This window comes from Phodopus roborovskii, unplaced genomic scaffold (genome assembly GCF_943737965.1).
Source record: "Phodopus roborovskii unplaced genomic scaffold, PHOROB, whole genome shotgun sequence".
Classification (NCBI taxonomy): Eukaryota; Metazoa; Chordata; class Mammalia; order Rodentia; family Cricetidae; genus Phodopus; species Phodopus roborovskii.
In genome coordinates this window covers 15,021,949-15,041,400 of record NW_026125052.1, presented here as the reverse complement: position 1 = coordinate 15,041,400, position 19,452 = coordinate 15,021,949, and the positions used below count along the sequence as shown (strand labels likewise).

Here is a 19,452-nt window from a genome sequence, read left to right as displayed (position 1 = left end):
GTCCCACCTATCTTACTTCCTATTGGCCAACAGTTCTTTATTCATTAACTAATAAGAGAAACATATTTACGGAATGGCATCTCCCATCAGGCATATGACTTATTCCCCTATCTGCAAGTATTTTCAAGGCCTCAAAGTTTTCACTTTTCTTCTCCCTGTCATGCATCTTTGTCTGAAACATCTTTTTCCCCCTTTAGCAGCTGATCTTTTTTCTAATCTATTTTTTAACCCTTAAATAATCAATTCCATTTAATAAGAGCTATCACATCCATCTCAAATATCAACAGGGTTATTATTATTATCATTATTATGTTATTTCTTGTCTCATCTTTTTTAAATTTTTCTCATACAAAATATTTCACCGATGTTTTCCCTCCCCCTTGTTCTCCTCCTCTGCTCCCTTCCCAGTAAACTTTGTGTAAAAAGAGGAAAACAAATATGAGAGTCAAAACAAACAATAAGGCCAAAAACAACAAAAGAAAATGGAACAAAAAGCCCACAAAAATGTAGCTCTTGTCTAATAATATCAGAAAATAACTATAAATGTGCTCCTTTCGACAGTTAGATGAATAACTAGCTTCTCTGTTTATCTGTTCTGTGCCTTATCAAATACTAAATCTGTTTATCTGTTCTGTGCCTTTTAAGGACATTTCAAGCCGTCCTGGAAAATGGGAGTCAAGCACAATTATAAACCACTTATCACAAACGTTCAGTGTCTGAAGTTGTGTCATGCTTTAATTAGTTAATTTTTAATATTTTTGCATTTTTATTAATTAAATCTGGTCTCTGACAATTTCATACATTCTGATTATTCTCAACCCCACCCTCTCCCTCATTTATGTCTTTTTGGCACACTGAGTTAAACCGGGCCTATCTGTGTGCTAATGAGTTTGGTGCTCACTGGAGACTCGTCTACTCAGCAGTAAGGAAATAAAGGCAATGACTACGACTCGCCTAGAATCTATCAGTAGACAATAGTTCAGCGAGAATGATTAGAGTCCTGCCATCGTCCATGACTGATTGCTCAAAAGGCCAGTCTTGTGCAGGATTGGAGGGGGTAAGAACAATGCTGTGAGTCCTTACTAGCAGGCTGTTGTTCCTTGCTTAGAGAATGGCGGTCCACAACCGTTCTCTCTCACCTTTCCAATCTTACATTCTCCTTACAATCTTCTAGTCCACATTTTGACGATGTCCCCTGAGCCTTACAGGATATGGTGTGAGAGTCTTTTTTAGAGCTGTGCATTCAGCTAGCATGTATTCTTGGCATTTGGAGCAGCTGTACATCTCTGCCTTCATTACTATTGGCTACAAAGAAAAGTTTCTCTGTTTAAGGCTGAGAGTACCACTTGTCTATAGATACATTTCTAGACAGTTTTCAACTGATACTATAATACCAAGCATGGATTCCTTCTCATTTATCTTGGAAGCTCTTTACATTCTCTCTCTCTCTCTCTCTTTCTCTCTCTCTCTCTTTCTCTCTCTCTCTCTCTCTTTCTCTATTTCTATTTTTATTCTGTTTGTGATGGCTTATCGTGCAGTATTTTTTAATTTTTTTGCTGTGTTTGTTCTTTCACAATTTTATAGATGTATAACATGTATCCTGATCACTAGTGTGTATTTTTTTTCATGCCAACACTATCAGGAAAGATTTGACTGCAAAAGTGTGTCTGTTCACATGCATGAAACAGAAGCATATGAAACTTCTCGCATGATGAGGCTCCTTGTATCTCTGCCTTTGTAACTAACTCCAGTTAACTTCATTGAGATGTCTATCAAACCAATGTTCTTCCTCCTTTCTATATTCATTCTTACAACCCTAGACATTCAACATTTTACCCCTTTCATGCAACCACCACCTCAGGGTTCTTCCTGCTTCCTGCCATTCTCACATCTCCAAATACTTAAGGCCTGGGTGTTGCTCGCACTTTTCTCCCCATGAACGATGACACGACATTCAATATAAATTCATGAAAATCCTTAAATTCTCTCCATCCTACTCACTGAGCACTGTCTTGAGCCCACCAAAAGCCCAAACATAGGCCTGTGTTCATCATCTGAATGTTTCTTCCTTTCTTCTCCACCCAAATAGATTATTTCTGTCATTGGTAAGTGCATTTGTTTTTAATACATAGTATATTCACTCAACTGATCTCTCACTTATGACTGGGTACCATGCTAATAAATGCAAGTGAGACATTTTCTTTAGACTAAAACCTTTTAGGCTATACACTGGAAAAGCAAAAAGAAAAGAAAAAAGTTCTGATATGATGTGATACCCTAGAATTGAAGCAATAGTGAAAGAAATGTTCAGTTGAGTGTAGTAGATATCAAGAGGTCAGAAGTGAGCTATGTTGGGTATTGAAGGATGAGTAAGAGTTTGCTAACTTGACAAGGAAGAAAACAACATTCTAGGCAAATAGAATATTCTAGGTATAAGAAATGACACCAGATTATCATTCTTCATACCCTATGAGAGACTGGCTGTGTCCTTTTAATCCTTTTGGGACCCCAGTCCCTTCATGTGTAAGGAATTAACAAGAATTTCACCCACTTCACAGAGTCCTTGAAAAATGTTAATAAGATAACAATTACAGAGGACACCAAACATTCCTAGCACACAGTAGGTATTCAACTAATTTTAACTAGCAAGATTATCACATCTTCATTGGGAATGGGGAGATTTAAATACCTAATTGTTATTTTATTGACTAGTCCAACAACTTTGTAAATAACTGACAAGCTCTTTACCATGGATATATCCTGTCCCCTTAATCATTTTTAAGATGCAAGTGAAACTTTATGTCTTTTTTGTTTGTTTGTTTGTTTGTTTTTGTTTTTGTTTTTGTTATGGAGCCTGTCCTGGAACTAGCTATGTAGACCAGGCTGGCCTCGAACTCACAGAGATTCACCTGCCTCTGCCTCCCAAGTGCTAGGATTAAAGGCATGTGCCATCAACGCCTGGCTGCCTTTATTTCTATCTTATCTCAAGCAAAACTTCTCCAATATACATTGTCAAGGAGAAGAATAACTCAGAATATGAAAAAGACATACCTTTTAAAAAATTTATCTATTCTTTGGGAATTTCATGCATATAGACAATATATTAAGATGACTGTATTGCACATACTCATTGGGTTTGTTGACTTAAAAAGGTTGACCAAAACATGCCCATAAGACATGCTACTCTGAAAAACCTAACACTAGTAATTTAACAATTTTTAAGGACTCGTCATGCCAACACGATTTTGCTATTCAAGAGTAATCATCATTACAAAATTTTTTCACCTTGGAGAGATTAAATAAAATGAAATTGATAGAACCTTCACTAAGTTTGCTCACATCTGACTGACCAGGTGGAAAATACAATATTCTTTGCTAATTGCAAGCTACCTCCTCCACACCCCCAAAATACCAATAGTCCATCCTATCTTCTCACCAGTATGCCATAAAGCCTGCTTCTAACATATTGCTCCCAGAGATGTAGGCACCACAATGTCTGTTCTGAACATATTACCTCAGGATAAGGCCACACATAAAGAATTAACACTTAACCCGAGGAGAAAAAGTCATGGACTGTGTTCAATTTGGGGGATATATCAAAGGAAGAAAAGGAAAGCTGATTCTCTTAGCATTGCCAAATTAAATAGTACGGAATGCAGCAGGAAAGGGAAGCAGCACCTTTCTATATATAAACACAACTAATTGACTAAAACTAACTGCTCTTCTGTAATACAAACAAGAGTCACATGGTTTGAAGCCCTCACCCAGGTATAAAAGCAAGAGACAGCAAGGGGAGAGACCAGATTAGGAACTCTAACCACCTTGTAAACCCGACCAGAACCTCCACCTCTCACACCATGGTCAACTCCTGTTGTGGCTCCATCTGCTCTGAGGAGGGCTGTGGCCAAGGCTGCTGCCAGCCCAGCTGCTGCAGACCCAGCTGCTGCGTGTCCAGCTGCTGCAGACCCAGCTGCTGCCAGTCTGTTTGCTGCCGCCCCTGCTGCCGCCCCAGCTGCTGTGTGTCCAGCTGCTGCAGACCCAGCTGTTGCAGACCCAGCTGCTGCCAGTCTGTGTGCTGCCGCCCCAGCTGCTGCATCTCCAGCTGCTGTCAACCCTCCTGTGGTGGTTCCAGCTGCTGCAGTCCTTGCTGCCGCCCCTGCTGCCGCCCCTGCTGCCGCCCCTGCTGCTGCCTGCGTCCAGTCTGTGGTCAGGTCTGTTGCCACAGCACCTGCTACCGCCCCACCTGCGTCATCTCCACCTGCCCCCGCCCCATGTGCTGTGCCACCCCTTGCTGCTGAATCTTGGCTTTGAATGCACCATTCATCTCCTCGTTCTCTACAGGGGATGTCTTCCCTTCTGGAAAACATGTAGTGTTCCAGGGACTTGGTTTCCGGAATCCCAGAAGTCAGTTGTTCCGTGTGCACATTCTGACTTCTGTTCCAAGTTCTTCCTCATAGAATGAATTTATCAAAAATCTCCCAGGAACTTAACAGGTCTCCCCCACGTGCCTCACCTTGTCTTTTTATCTGTTTATCATGCCAGAGGAATTTAAATTATTCCTGGCACTTGTAGGACCACAAATTTTAACCCTTCTGCCATTAAATGCCAATAAAGTATCTTTTGGAGTCTTTGCAAAAATGTTCATACTTTGCTATTTCTAATAAAAATAAACATCCACCACCTGGGTACTGAAAAGTGAATGTGATTGTTATTTTCTTTCTTTCTTTTTTAAAGTAAATGTGTAAATAAAAAATGGGGCAAGAGGAATGTTTCAGCAGATAAAGGCACTTAATTAACAAGTCTGACTATCAGAGTTCCAAACCTCACATTGTGGGAGGAGAGAACTGATTCCCACATGTTGTTCTCTGACTACATGTATGCTATGGCAACTGCACGCATGTGTGTGCATGCATGCACGCACGCACGCACGCGCGCACGCACACACACACACACACACACACACACGGGGGTAGGGACAGGGGAGGGAGGGAAGAGAGAGAGGGAGGGAGAGAGTGAATATTTAAAAATTACAAAAGAAGAGAGAAAGAAACCTTTACAAAGGCTTCCTGGGTAAATGTATTTTTTGTCTTCATTTAGTTAATCTTTGAGTTTGTATTTGAGTTACAATATTTCCCCCTCCAAATCCTTCCATATACCCCACCCACTCTCCTTCAAATCCACTCCTCTTTTTCATCAGTAGTAACTGTATGTGTTTATTCCAAGATCTGACTTGTTGAGCCCACTACAGAAAACAGTAACCCATCAATATACAGAGTTGTGGTGTCTAGTCCCAATAGATGCATCTATTAAACACTCGCTCACCTAAGGCTCAGGGAATGTTGTGGAAGAAAGGATGGAAATATTGTAAGAGCCAGGGGATCAGGAAGTTTACTGTGACAGTGTGTCTCCTGGAAGCATCAGAAGCTGCACCCACAAATCTCACCAACATGACTGCCTAAATGTGGATTGTATTTTCAGTACACTTAAAAGCAAACCACACAGGTTAGTCAAACTTCCAACAGAACTGAAATGGCATTAATCACTGCCTAGTTTTCTAAAGGAATTACAATGACAGAGCAGCTCTAAATATAAACAGGAGAGATCAGGGAAGACTAAACACAATTCACACTGCTTTTTAGTCTCTTTGGGAGACTACAAACAGCCAGTGGATGGCTTAGTCTTTATATCTTCTGCTCCAGCCAGGTGTGGTGAATCTTATCTCCACATGTGTGCTTCATGAGGGCTTCATGAGTCAATGGGCTTTCTTACCCCTGTATAGGGAACCACTTCTGAGGCAGACAGGATGTAAGTGAAGGCTGGGGGTAGTAAGTTTTCTCCAAGGCTGCCCTCCTTTTCCAGGGTGGCATGATAGAGAACCACATTCTTCTCCTCCATTTAGAGACTGTAAAGAATGCCTTTCCATTTTCTGAACTCCCCAGAAGACCAACTAAGCCTGCCCATGAGGTGGCCTTCCAGCTTGTTTTTCTTTTTTTTTCCCAGCATCCAATCCTACTTGACCCTTCCCTTCCATGATGGTTGATCCTCACAGCATGTCTCTGTGAAGCTCCAGCATGCTGCTTTCTGTCTCAGCATGAGCTTTCTGAAGATTTCCACCTGTATCCAAAACCCACTCATAACAGATGGCTTGAGATCTGGAACCATTCATTAAAATGAATGTTCAATCTTTTGGTGCCTGGTAGAAATAAGAATATAAGTAAATGAATGACAGAAACACATTGTACATAATCCATGATGAAAATTATAAAGTTTATATAGGAACCCTACCCTTCTCTCTCTCTCACACACACAGTCTTTAAAATTTAAAACAACACACACACACAAAAAAAAAAGTCTGTGACCAAAAGTAATGCTGTGACCATGAGTCATTGCTAATCTCATTCAAGAGCCATTGGCATGCATTACAAACTTATTAAACACATTCATATACACAGTGAATAGACAGCATTTACTCATACACCTAGCTTTTGTTGTACATTACTTATGTTGTCATTTATGTAAATATTATTTTATATACTTCAGGAAATGTTGGTACTTACTCCCATCCAGACTGAGTGTGTGGGTAGGCATGTTTATTTGCATTTTTTTAATATTTATAGTAAGAATGATGAGTATATTCTATGAAGTAAGATATCAATCTGCTTTCACAAATTCATATTATACTAACTTCGTGGTTAATACTAATACCCAGTTGGTCCTCTAAGATATTCTGAGGAGACTATCTTGGCAGCCGAATGCATCTAGGCTTAGACACTTCCCAAGATCTGCACCCTGTAGCCTATGATATGACCCCATCATTAACACAAATGTTTTAGACTTTTTTCTCATCTTCTGTTCATTTTCCCCAATTCCTCTCTTGTATCTTCTGGGGTGGAGTCTTCGTCTAGGATTCCATAGGATGTAAAACTCAAGCAAAGTCAGGGGATGCTCAGAAGTACTTATGGCTAATAGTTTTCTTAGCAGTAAGACTAAAACTGGGAAGTCTAAGGGCAAAAAACAACCAGTGTTACTGTTTGGTAGTGCCTTTGTCCTACCCTCAACCAATGCCTATAAACATGTGAGTTAAGCACGGTAGTAATAGAAATCTAAAAACATATCTCCCTGTGCAAATCAAATTTTCTGATACTTCCTACTAGCCTTTTTCTTTTTTTCTTTCTTTTTTTTTTTTTTTTTTGGTGGCATGTCACCACAAATGCTGCCTCATAAACAATATGAACATTTGACCAAAAAATGGATTAGATAAATACAGTTTTCTTAAAGAGGATTGTGATCCACTTTGGGATTGTTTCCATGTATATATATATATGTGTGTGTGTGTGTGTGTGTGTGTGTGTGTGTGTGTGTGTGTATATATATATATATATATATATATATATATATATATATATATATCTGCGTGTCTACACTTCCATCCACCCAGCAAACCTCTATCATAATCTATCATAAAGTAGAATGTGCTGAGTTAGAAGCACAGTGCAGGGTCTTCATGACATCTGAAGAGGGTCCTTTATGAGGACAGACACCGTGCAGGAGGAAACATCTCTGGTGAGCCTTGACGGATGAAGAAGGGTTTGCAGAGCTGACCAGAAGCATTCCAAGAAGATGAAACAAGACCGGCAAAGGCTTGCAAGCTTGAGTCTTCACACTTCCTTTGCTACTCAGAGGCACGTTCAGCTCACTGTGTTTCCTCTTGGACACACATTTTAGTTTTAGCCTCTCTCTGCTTCCTTAAGCTCTTCCATTAAAAGAAGAGGGCACAGAACCTCATAGAACTGCATTAAAAACAAAAGAAACACAACACAATTCACACAATGCTTGATACACAGCGACATTTTACAGACTATATTTCTGCCGAGGACACATGGACCACCTTCGCATACTGCACACTTTGATTTTAGATGTTTCATTAAACTCACTGGAATTCTTTATTTTGTGCCAAGTGTTTCCCTCTGTCTGTGTCTTATCCAGCCACTTACAGAAAGGCATGAGGATATACCTGCTGTATGCCTAGAATATCCCAGACAAAACTCTTGCATATATATTGACAAAGTTAGAAACTCAAAATGTTGTTTACATATTTAATAAAAAAATTCAGACCATCAAGGTGACTCAGCAGGTGCTGCCACGCTCAGTGGCTGGAGTTCCATCCCTGGGACCTACATGGTGAGTATACCCATACACACAAACACCCTAAGTAATAAATAAATGTAGTAAAATACTAATGAAGTATAGTACCCTACTCTGTATATATTTTGGATGCCTCTGTGAGTGAAAAATATACTGTGCAGGTTCCCAATTAAAAGATGAATAAAATTTCCTTAGGCATAATCATTTTCCAGGAAGACATACAGGAAAAGAAGAAAAAGAAAATGAGTTTCTATGATTTCTAAGTGGTTGAACAACTACAAGTCCTTCAGGTTAAGAGGTTGGAATGAGACCTGACAATTCAGAACTTTCTCAGGTCTGACCATCTCCCCAATCCTCCAGCAGACACACAAGATCACCCTCACCCCCATGGGAGATGGGACAGCCTCCCTCTAAATGGTCTTTCTTTCTAATTCCTTCCCTTAATCTCACCCGGATAGAACATTCCCTGACAGTGAAAGACATACTAGAATTTGTGGGGGAAAAAATGTCCAGAATTTGCAAGAAACAGTGGACACACAGGAGGGATTTTCACATTTAGAAAACAAAATGCCAAAGAGTCACATGACAAGTTACTTGCAAAAAAGGAAAAAAGCGATCCATTATGGAAAAAATGCAATGAGTGTTCCAGTTGCAAATATGGGAGCCAACCGGAAAATAAAATGCCTTGTTTTCTTTCTTTTGGAGTATTTAACCAGAAACATTACAATTATGCAATTAAATGATTAAGTTTCCCAAGAAGGAAAATACTAACAAGGAAATAATGACGTGGTCATATAAGGTATTCAATGGGGTATAAATAGGTGTGTGGGGGAGACTTTCAAACCCAATACCTTCACTCTCTTGTAAACCCACCCAGAACCTCCACCTCTCACACCATGGTCAACTCCTGTTGTGGCTCCATCTGCTCTGAGGAGGGCTGTGGCCAAGGCTGCTGCCAGCCCAGCTGCTGCCGCCCCAGCTGTTGCCGCCCCAGCTGCTGTGTGTCCAGCTGCTGCAGGCCCAGCTGCTGCAGACCCAGCTGTTGCAGACCCAGCTGCTGCCAGTCTGTGTGCTACCGCCCCTGCTGCCGCCCCAGCTGCTGCATCTCCAGCTGCTGTCAACCCTCCTGTGGTGGTTCCAGCTGCTGCAGTCCTTGCTGCCGCCCCTGCTGCCGCCCCTGCTGCTGCCTGCGTCCAGTCTGTGGTCAGGTCTGCTGCCACAGCACCTGCTACCGCCCCACCTGCGTCATCTCCACCTGCCCCCGCCCCATGTGCTGTGCCACCCCTTGCTGCTGAGATCCCTGCTCTAGGCTCATTTCCCCCTTGCAGATATATGTCATTCTTCCATGTGAACCCTTAGCACACAAGGAATCTGTTTAACATCATTTAGCAGGATGGTCTGCACAATTCCCGTGGCCCCTCCATCCTCCCCAGGATGAGGCAGAATATCCTGGCTCACTTTACATTCTCTCCTTTTGCTACCATTTCTTTCTAATGTTAGTACAATGTAGAAATTAATTTGAACTTCATGGGCCAAAAAAATTAATCCCAGTTCTCCAAATTGATTAACTTTGTGGCTCTAAATTGTTATTCCCAGTTATTCTACAACCCCAGTCTTAACATTGACTCTCCAACCATAGCACTGAGGGCTTAGGTATATTCTGTAATTTTTTTTTTCTAAAATGAACTTCTTATGTCCTATTGTTTCTCTTCTTTCTAATAAACTTTCTACATGTAAGAATTCATTGGTCCTGTCCTTTGTGTCTTCCATACCATTGTACTAAATAATTGGGGACTTAGGTCTGGCTGCTTAAGAGCAATTTCTGCTATTGCAGAGTACCTGAGATTAGTTCCCAGCATCCATGTTAATCACCTGCAACTCCAGCTCTGCCCATCTTTGGCCTCTGCAAGCTACCCCAATTAAAGTAATTTTTTCCATTTAAAAGAGTTGCTGTGGTCATAGGGTCTCTTCACAGCAATAAAAAAAAAGTCTATATGTGTGGTTCTTAGTATTCAAATTTAGGAAATTTTTAATTTACATCATTGTTCTTAATTAAAATACTTATACCCTTGGTACATTATATCTTTTAAGCCATCAGCTCTATTTTGTAGAAGAATGTAAAATGGAATTTTTGAGGGGAAAAAAGTACATGCCAATGAAATACAAAAAAAAAAATCTTCTTTTAAGAGTTTAGTAATGCAGTGTGGTGGTGAATGACTGTAATTCCAGTATGCAAAGAAGCTGAGGCAGAAGACTCATAATAAGTTTAAGGCAACTGGGCTACATAATGAGTATTAGGTCAGCCATCACTACACAGCAAGGCCATGTCTCAACTAAGTAACTGATTAATTAATGTAAAAATAATATCCTCAATGTTTTCCATTTAACAAAGCAACATTTCAGAATAAACCACAAAGTAAGTTGCACTACTCATTGAGTTCTGCTATGAAGAGAGTCACATTTTGTTGTATTATTATGGTCACATGACTCACCTGGATAGTCAGCAATGTTTTATTTAGAATGTGGTCCCTAGGGTCTTTGCAACTCAAGCATCTTCACTCTTAGTATATTCTAACAGACACACACCCTGAAGGCTGGAATTCCCAAGTTCATTTCCTCTTTTTGAGGAGTTTAAAAACTTGGTCATAGCCATGTGTGGTGGTACACAGCTATCCAACCAGGCCCTGTTCTAATAGCTCTTTAAGCCTGAAGCTCACCAATGAGTTAGTCCAGTGTGGTTGTTTGAAAATGGCGGTCTCCATAGGCTCAGAGGAGTGGCACTATAAGGAAGTGTGGTCTTGTTGGGGGAAGTGTGTCACTGGAGTTGGGCTTTGAGGTTTTAGAAGCTCAAGCCAGGCCCAGTGTCATTCTTTTCCTGATGCCTGCTGATCCAGATGTAGAACTCCCAGTTTCTTCTCCAGTACCATGTCTGCCTGCATGTTGCCATGCCTCCTACCATGATGATAATGGGCTAAACCTCTAAACTGTAAGCCAGCCCCAATTAAATATTTTTCTTTCTAAGAGCTGCTGTGGTTATGGTGACTCTTCACAGCAACAGAAACCATAACTAATACAGCCTGTGATGCAGTTACCCTTCTCATGGCCCAATTACCCTTTAATATCATCTTAGCTAGGGACTACCTTATGGGCCTTTTAAAGGTAGCAGTCTTTTTCACACATGGGCCTTTGAGGGACAGACATACAAACCATTTGTCAGCTAGGTACTTGACAAACATCATTTCCACCATGCTGTTGGTCACAGAAAATCATTAAACCACAGAAGATGAGACCCCTCTGGCCAACTGGCACTCAGGCAGACTAAATTTGTGGTAAGCTGGCACCAGCCCTTTGAGTCCTTTCCTTGCTGTCTTGCTTATTTGAGTAAGTCACAGCAACCCTTCATGTGGGCTCCTCACTTATATGAGTTATGATCAGAAAATTGTGGCCACAGCTGTTTGTAGGGGAGAGATCACAGGTATCAAATGCTTTTTGTATTTAAGAGAAATAAGATGGGAGAAATGAGAGCTCCAGATTGCCCAGGGATTTGAACACCAAGACCAGCTGCTCATGGGAGGTGGAAACTTCTTGTCAGTTAGAATCTGACACTGAGATAATCATGAGTAAACAAAAAAAAAAAAAATACGATATCTTCTCTGCTTCCTTGATCCATGAATAATGATTTGAAATTTTGTAAGAGAAACTGAAATAAGTCTGGAAGTTAAAGGTTTTAAGCACAGCTGGCACGCTGACAAGGACAGAAACCCCAGAATATCCATTTGACTGACATCTAGTGAAACCAGACAAATGACTCCCTCCAAAGCAGACTCCATCTGCTGCTGTGGGTTAGTGGTGGTTCATTTACTCTCAAAGAGATTTCTCTAAGGACTGTCCAAGCCACAGACTTGGGAACCACCAGTTTCATTGCCACCTATATGATCTGTGTGATGGGGGTTGTCCTTCTGTATACAGGTTTCTCTTATAGGTTGATGAATAAAACGCTGTGGCAAATAGAGGCAAGGACATAGGTGGGACTAGGAGAAGAGGGGAATTCTGGGAAAAGTAGGCCAGAAAGAGTCACCATGCTGCCAAAGGAGTTAACAACATGCCAGGCATTATCAGGTAAGCCACAGCCTTGTGGCAATACATAGATTGATAGAAATGGATTAATAATTAAGACAGAGCTGGCCAATAAAAAGCTCTAGCCACTAAACAGCTGTTAATATAAGTCTCTGTGTGTTCATTTTGGGGTTCAAGGGTGGTGGGACCTGCAGGGCCAAGAACCTGTCATAACATCTGTGTGGCTTTATGTGGGTAAGACAGTGAAGTCATGTCCACCACTTTAACGCCGAACACACTACCCAGAGGGAGTATACTACAATTTGGACATAACTGAGATCAGCAATTAGTTGGTTAATAAAAGTAACTCAATAAGGACAGCTCTACAGCCAAGGAATATGAAACTCGTACAGTGATTAAAAGCCTCCAGACTATTAAATCATGATGAATAATGACACCTTGGAAAACAAGGGTATCAATAATGGGGTTGTGTTTTGATGACCTTCAGAGAGAACCTTCTGGTCTTGGTCCTTGCCCAGAAGTTAGCTATTTCTGTGGCCCAGAAGTTAGCTATTTCTGTGGTCAAAAGTTTCCCCACTCCACTGATGAGATCACTTAGCAATCCTACATATACATAAAAGGAAAATTCCTACTTACTTTGATAAAATCTCAGTTTACAGAACAGTAAAGATCTCAGGGCAGAGACTATTTCATCAGTAAAGAGTAAGGGGACTCGGGGCTCAGACCTCACACTACAACTTCACTGTGTGACCTCAGTAAACCCTACAACTGTAAATGAGGGAAGGGACTGACCTATAGATGCTCCACGGTCCTTTCCTGGATTCTACTGATGCAATGACTAATCCTAAATAAATCCCAAAGATAAAAATCACAAGGAATCTTTATTTATGATCAAGATGGAAGTTGAGTTCAGGTTCTAAGGACAAGCAGGGCATTCCAGGTCAAGAAGAAAACAACAGCCAGGACAGGAAAGCCCTGATCCTCAGCAAGAGAGAGTGATCAAACCAGTGAGACAGGCTGAAAATGCCATTGTGGGCCTTCATCTTCACATGTAAAACCACATGCCTGACAGAGGTATATGCTAGGAGTTCTCTGGGAAGCAGGCAAGGATTGGTATGTTTACAGTGGCACTATTAATCCACTGCTGTCATGTGTGTATTAGAGAGCAAGTCACTGCTTGGATGGCAACCTGGAGAGTCTTTGAAGACAAAATGATGTCAGAGCCAGGAGAGAGTGGTTAGACCATATCTGGATTAGACACAAATTCTTTCCTCCTTGATGACTTAGAAACATTCCAATCTCATAATTGAATCCAGAGTTTAGATTTAGTAAGAATAAACCACAAAAGAAATGAAGAAATATTTGTGATATATATGCATGATATGTATGGAGGGGGAGAAATACCATTAGTCAACACTAACTCTTCTCTTAATTGGCCAGAGGATTTACAAGAATGATCTTGTGCCTGGCAGTCATCAGCACTGGCCAGGTATATAAAGGGACCCGGCCCAGAGGGGACATCACACCCGAGAACACACAACTGCTCTCTACTCCTCAGCCCCACTCCAGCCCAGACAACACCATGACCGGCTCCTGCTGTGGATCCTTCTCCTCCCAGAGCTGTGGAGGCTGCTGCCAGCCCTGCTGCTGCAGAGACCCCTGCTGCTGCCGCCCAGTGTCCTGCCAGACCACAGTGTGCCGCCCTGTGACCTGTGTGCCACACTGCACTAGGCCCATCTGCGAGCCCTGCCGCCGCCCCATCTGCTGTGACCCCTGCAGCCTGCAGCAGGGCTGCTGTCGCCCCATCACCTGCTGCCCCACCTCCTGCACAGCTGTGGTCTGCAGACCCTGCTGCTGGGCCTCCACCTGCTGCCAGCCCATCTCTGTGCAGGCTCCCTGCTGCAGGCCCCCCTGCTGCCAGCCTGCTCCCTGCCGCACCACCTGCAGGACCTCCCCCTGCAACACCTGCTGCTGAGCTCCTGGCATCCTCACCAAGGATGTCCCATCACCTACACACCTATTTGGGCTTTTAATCACATTGACAGAAAGTACTTTTCCCCAAAGGTGACAACAATTTAACATTCTGCAACCTGAATACAATGCGAAATAAGGACATTGTCATTCCTGTCCTATGCCAAGTTGGCAGACATCTGTATCGGCAGGCATTTCCATGGATGATAAATCCCCTTCAGAGGTACCCAGGATGGACTGGACAAGCCCATCTCAAGCCCTTATGATCCAAGCAATTCAAATCCCCACTAATGTCCTTGCCATGTGTTGCTCACTGTTTCAATAAAATGATTTTTCTGGCATTTCAATTGCCACACTCCTGATTCATTCATTGGTATATGCTATTAGAGTATACAGATGAGCAGGAATCTAGACTCTGCACAAGGAAACCAAAGCTCTGTCATTTCTCTCAAACATTCTTTCCTCTCCTTTTGTGTACTTACCTCTGCTCCATTTCTAAGAATCATCTCAGTCTCTTCAGCCGATGTGTCTTAAACCTCAAACCACCAAAAACGCACATGCTCATGTGCACATCCACTGGCATGAAACCAGGCGGCAGTAGGTACACCGTGGTATTTCTGAAGCATCCTGAGTTACCTCACTGCCCATAAAGCACTGCACTGAGATGATCTAGTGTCTGCCTTTGAGATGGCCGATAGGCCTTGGTTGCACAGACAGAGCTCGGTGTTTGGTACAATGGCTGGTGCTTGATTTCCTCTTAACTCCTCTAACTTTTTGTTTGCTTCATGCTGCTGTGTGATAAACACTATGGCCAAAAGCAACTCGGACAAGAGTTGCTTCATTTTACAGGTTACAGTCACCGTCAAGAGGGGCCAGGGCAGATGCTCCAGGCATGAGCTGAAGCAGGGGAGCACAAGGAGGAGCACTACTTACCGGCTGGCTCCTTCTGGCTTCCACAGCTACTTCCCGCGTCCAGGCTCACCTACCTAGGGATGACACTGTAGAATGGGACATTTAGTAATTCTCAACAAAGATCTCTGGAAAAGGTGAATGACTTCTACAGACCACACATTCAGTGCCCAGTGTCACTATTTGTACTAGTTATATTGTGTCTTAAAACAACAACAAACAAACAAAACAAAAACATGCTTACTGGTTCAAAGCAAATCACTGAGGGTCAGAGAGAATTCAGGGGAAGATCTTACTCACTTGTTTCAATATTTTTTTTTCTGAAATACTTTACACCCACTGGCAGAAATGCATTTTCTAATTAGTCTCAATATACCTTGGTATCAGATTAATATGAACTTAGAATGAAAAGGAATCTTTAAAATGTATTATAATCTTTAATTTATATTTATTTTACATACTGACCACAATTTCTCCTTCCACCTTTTCTCCCATTCCCCCCCCACATCCCATCTGGCCCCTCCCCATCCAATCCTCCTGCTTAAGGGGCAGGTCTCCCATGGGTATAATCAAAGCATGACATATCAAGTTGTGGTAAGACTAAACACCTTCCCTTGTATTAACTCAGGGCAAGGCAATCCAATATGAAGAATAGATTCCCAAGACACAGCAAAAGGGTTAGGGACAGCTCCTGATCCCACTGTTAGGAGTCCCACAAATAGGTCTAGCTACACAACTGTCACATATATGTAGAGGACCTAGGTCAGTCCCATGCAGGCTCCCTGTTTCGACTCTGAGTTGTTTCTGTGGGTTTTCTTGTGATGTCCTTGACCCCTCTGGCTCCTACAATCTTTCCTCCCTCTCTTCAGCAGGGTTCCCTGAGTTCACCTAATGTTTGGCTGTGGGTCTTCTCTACATCTCTTTCCATCAGTTACTGTATAAAGGCTCCCTGATAACAATTGGGATAGTCACCAATCTGATCCCTGGAGATAGCAAGTTCAGGGCAACAAATCTGCTATTGATCTGAGTCTTAGTTTTAAAACCAATAGACATGAGCTCTAGACTCTAGAACTTCTGAGAAGAGTTGAATAAACAGAGGGAAAAAAACCACAGTAGAGTAATATGTGTATCTGAAAGTCTTTTATACTTACCCATTCAAGGGAACTTAGATCTAAAAGCAGAAAGAGATACCAAGATAGTAGCTTAATCTTCCTGACTTTAGGCAGATGAATATTTAAACTTAAGAGATATTAGATAAATATATGATAGACTGATATATATATATATATATATATATATATATATATATATATATATATTCTTTAGTTACTGAAATAAATCCAAAATTTCCATCAAAGCCCTGACCATTGCTTTTCCGTATTTTTCAATTTGACTATTTTTCTCTTTTTGGTTAATTATATGCATCTCTTTCTCTGTTTGCATGGGTGTTATAATAAAGTGGTCCATGAAGAGCTCCAGATACTGAAGACTTCATTTCACAGATGAGGAAACTGGAACTATGGAGATGTCATCTGCCCTGAGATAAGGCTTCCCTTTTCCCTCAGCCCACCTCATCCTTATTTATGACCTCTATGATTGGAGTGTAACTTTAAGATTGCTACTAAGAAAGGAGTCCCTATGCAAAACATATTTTTTTCAGAATTTTAGACATCTCCTGATATCTAGAAACCACCAAACTAGTTTATCATAAAACTATCAAGATTAGGACATGGCCTACGGGACCAACAGTCACTGTTACTACATTCTTTTCCAATCCAATCACAAAAATCTCACAATTAATTATCATTATGTTTAAAATGCACATGTTCCCATTGGTGATTATGCTCTTGCAGAATGCTTGGAATTGGAACAATGTGGCTTTAAAAGATCATGTCATAAAGTTGGGAACAGCCCCTTTCAACAAGCCTGCCTCTGAATGTGTGTCAGCAAGAGCACCCACCCAGCAGAACAGCAAAGAGACAGGGGAGGGCATCAAAGGATCTTATTGGTGTTGGCATTCTGGTAACACTGCAGGAAATGGCATCTAGATAAGCTAAACAGGACTGATTACAAAAGAACAGTCTTTGGCATGGGCTGTCAAACAGATGTAAGACCCCTCTGCCACAGGAAATGGCATAATGGTCACTTTATATCCCTTACCTGAAATTGGGATATTTTATTAGTTACTTCTTGCTGTTACAACATTTCTGACTATGGCAATTTGAGGAAAGAAGGGTTTATTTTGGTGCACAATTCCAGGTGATAGTTCATCATTGTGGGGAAGTCAAGGTGACAGAAAGTTGAAGCCACTGGTCATACTACATCCATAGTCAAGAGCAGTAATGAGTTAGCACAAGCAGGGTGGGGCTCAGCTCTGTTCTTCTCATTCACTCCAGGGTTCAGTCCATGAAATGGTGCTACTCACATCCCAGGTCTGTCTTCCCATCTCAGTCAACCCAATAGAAAAAAAAAAACAGCCTGTAGGCATAGCCACAGGCTGACCTAATCTAAACAACCCCTCATTGAGCCTCCCTTCCCAGTTGACTCTATAGTGTCACTAGATGACAATCAAAACTAGCAACCACACACACTCAGACAAAAATTTGACCCCAAAATCCTCAGCAATCCTTGTCCAGTGCCATTATTCACCTTCTCCCTTACCCTTCCTTTATTTCTATGCCCCCTAGTTATTGTGGGGAAGCACAAAGTCCTTTATCTACTCACTGGTTCTCTATCTATTTTGTAATAATCCCATCTCATATTTTATAAGCAATCTAAATTCTCAGCCAACAAACTACAGTATTGACCACAGAAAGATGATTGATTCCTTCACACACATTTCACTGGATTCTGTTTAATTTTTGTGTGTATGTGCAAGTACACACTCATGTCTGTGGGAAGAGGTGTGTTCTGGTGTAAGGGTGGAGGTCAGAGGATAACTTGTGGGCATCTGTTTTCTCTTCCCATCATGTGGGTTTTGGGGTATTGAACTCCAGCTGCCAGGCTTGGTGGCAGGAGTATTTGCCCAGACAGCCATCTCACCAGCCCTACAAAGGATTTTAAAGAATTTAACATGCAGTGTTTATCTTATACTTAGAAAGCAGAAATATAGCAATCATAAAAGAGATTCAAAAGACAGAAATGAATTAATCACTTGGCTTAATCTGATTGACCTTTGAGAAGATCTTTATCTTTAATTGCTTACAAAGTGTGTCTATAAAATGTGATTTAAAAAATGTCAGGGCTCAGTTTTCTCTCTCCATCCCCCTAATTGCCCGGTTCACACAGTGTCTCATGATATGGTGTGAATTACAGAACAATTCAGGTTCCTTTCTTTAAAGCCACTCTGATGCTCTGGTAATTATCTCTCCAAAAGCAAGGCAATTAGCTTTTTTTTTTTTTTTTTGGACGCCTTAGGCCATACTTTCCACAATAAAATAGACACCAATCTACTTTTATGAACCAGGTTGGCTCTTCAGGAATTGTTACTTTGTCTGAATGTCAATCAGAAGCCAGGCTTATGACTCATGTGCATCATAGCCTCATACCTTCTCAAAGACTATGAACAAGGGGAAAGTGACATCAGTAGTGTGCCCTTCAGACTTTCAGTTTGTCACATGGCCTAGCCCAGAAGGATTAAATGACAGGTAAGCAATAGTTCTGATGATACAAACTATCAGGTATTCATTCCAAGGGAAATAGTAGAAGGGTGGAAAGAAAAGCATCCTTGCAGATACTGGAATTGTTGCCTGGCAACTGAATCCAGGGTTCTCTTTTCATTGGGTAACCATGAGTCCAGGAAGTAGCTTTATGTCTCAGCACTGGCCAGGTATATAAAGGGAGCCAAACCCAGAGGGGACATCACACCTGAGAACACACAACTGCTCTCTACTCCTCAGCCCCACTCCAGCCCAGACAACACCATGACCGGCTCCTGCTGTGGATCCTTCTCCTCCCAGAGCTGTGGAGGCTGCTGCCAGCCCTGCTGCTGCAGAGACCCCTGCTGCTGCCGCCCAGTGTCCTGCCAGACCACAGTGTGCCGCCCTGTGACCTGTGTGCCACACTGCACTAGGCCCATCTGTGAGCCCTGCCGCCGCCCCATCTGCTGTGACCCCTGCAGCCTGCAGCAGGGCTGCTGTCGCCCCATCACCTGCTGCCCCACCTCCTGCACAGCTGTGGTCTGCAGACCCTGCTGCTGGGCCTCCACCTGCTGCCAGCCCATCTCTGTGCAGGCTCCCTGCTGCAGGCCCCCCTGCTGCCAGCCTGCTCCCTGCCGCACCACCTGCAGGACCTCCCCCTGCAACACCTGCTGCTGAGCCATCTAATGTATGACTTTGTCAATGAACAGAA

The 19,452-nt window shown here is 42.1% G+C and overlaps 3 protein-coding genes across 3 annotated transcripts; all 3 read left to right on the top strand.

Annotated features, from left to right (window-relative positions):
* Window positions 1-3,842: 3,842 nt before the first annotated feature.
* Window positions 3,843-9,494, top strand: LOC127215936 (keratin-associated protein 4-7-like). Its single transcript, XM_051176434.1, has 2 exons — window positions 3,843-4,182; window positions 9,094-9,494. Exons 1-2 carry the CDS (start codon window positions 3,858-3,860, stop codon window positions 9,438-9,440), a joined length of 672 nt encoding a protein of 223 aa, XP_051032391.1. The 5' UTR covers window positions 3,843-3,857; the 3' UTR covers window positions 9,441-9,494.
* A 4,166-nt stretch (window positions 9,495-13,660) lies between these two features.
* Window positions 13,661-14,274, top strand: LOC127215898 (keratin-associated protein 2-1). Its single transcript, XM_051176371.1, has one exon. It carries the CDS (start codon window positions 13,676-13,678, stop codon window positions 14,195-14,197), a length of 522 nt encoding a protein of 173 aa, XP_051032328.1. The 5' UTR covers window positions 13,661-13,675; the 3' UTR covers window positions 14,198-14,274.
* A 4,703-nt stretch (window positions 14,275-18,977) lies between these two features.
* Window positions 18,978-19,452, top strand: LOC127215926 (keratin-associated protein 2-1). Its single transcript, XM_051176422.1, has one exon. It carries the CDS (start codon window positions 19,026-19,028, stop codon window positions 19,416-19,418), a length of 393 nt encoding a protein of 130 aa, XP_051032379.1. The 5' UTR covers window positions 18,978-19,025; the 3' UTR covers window positions 19,419-19,452.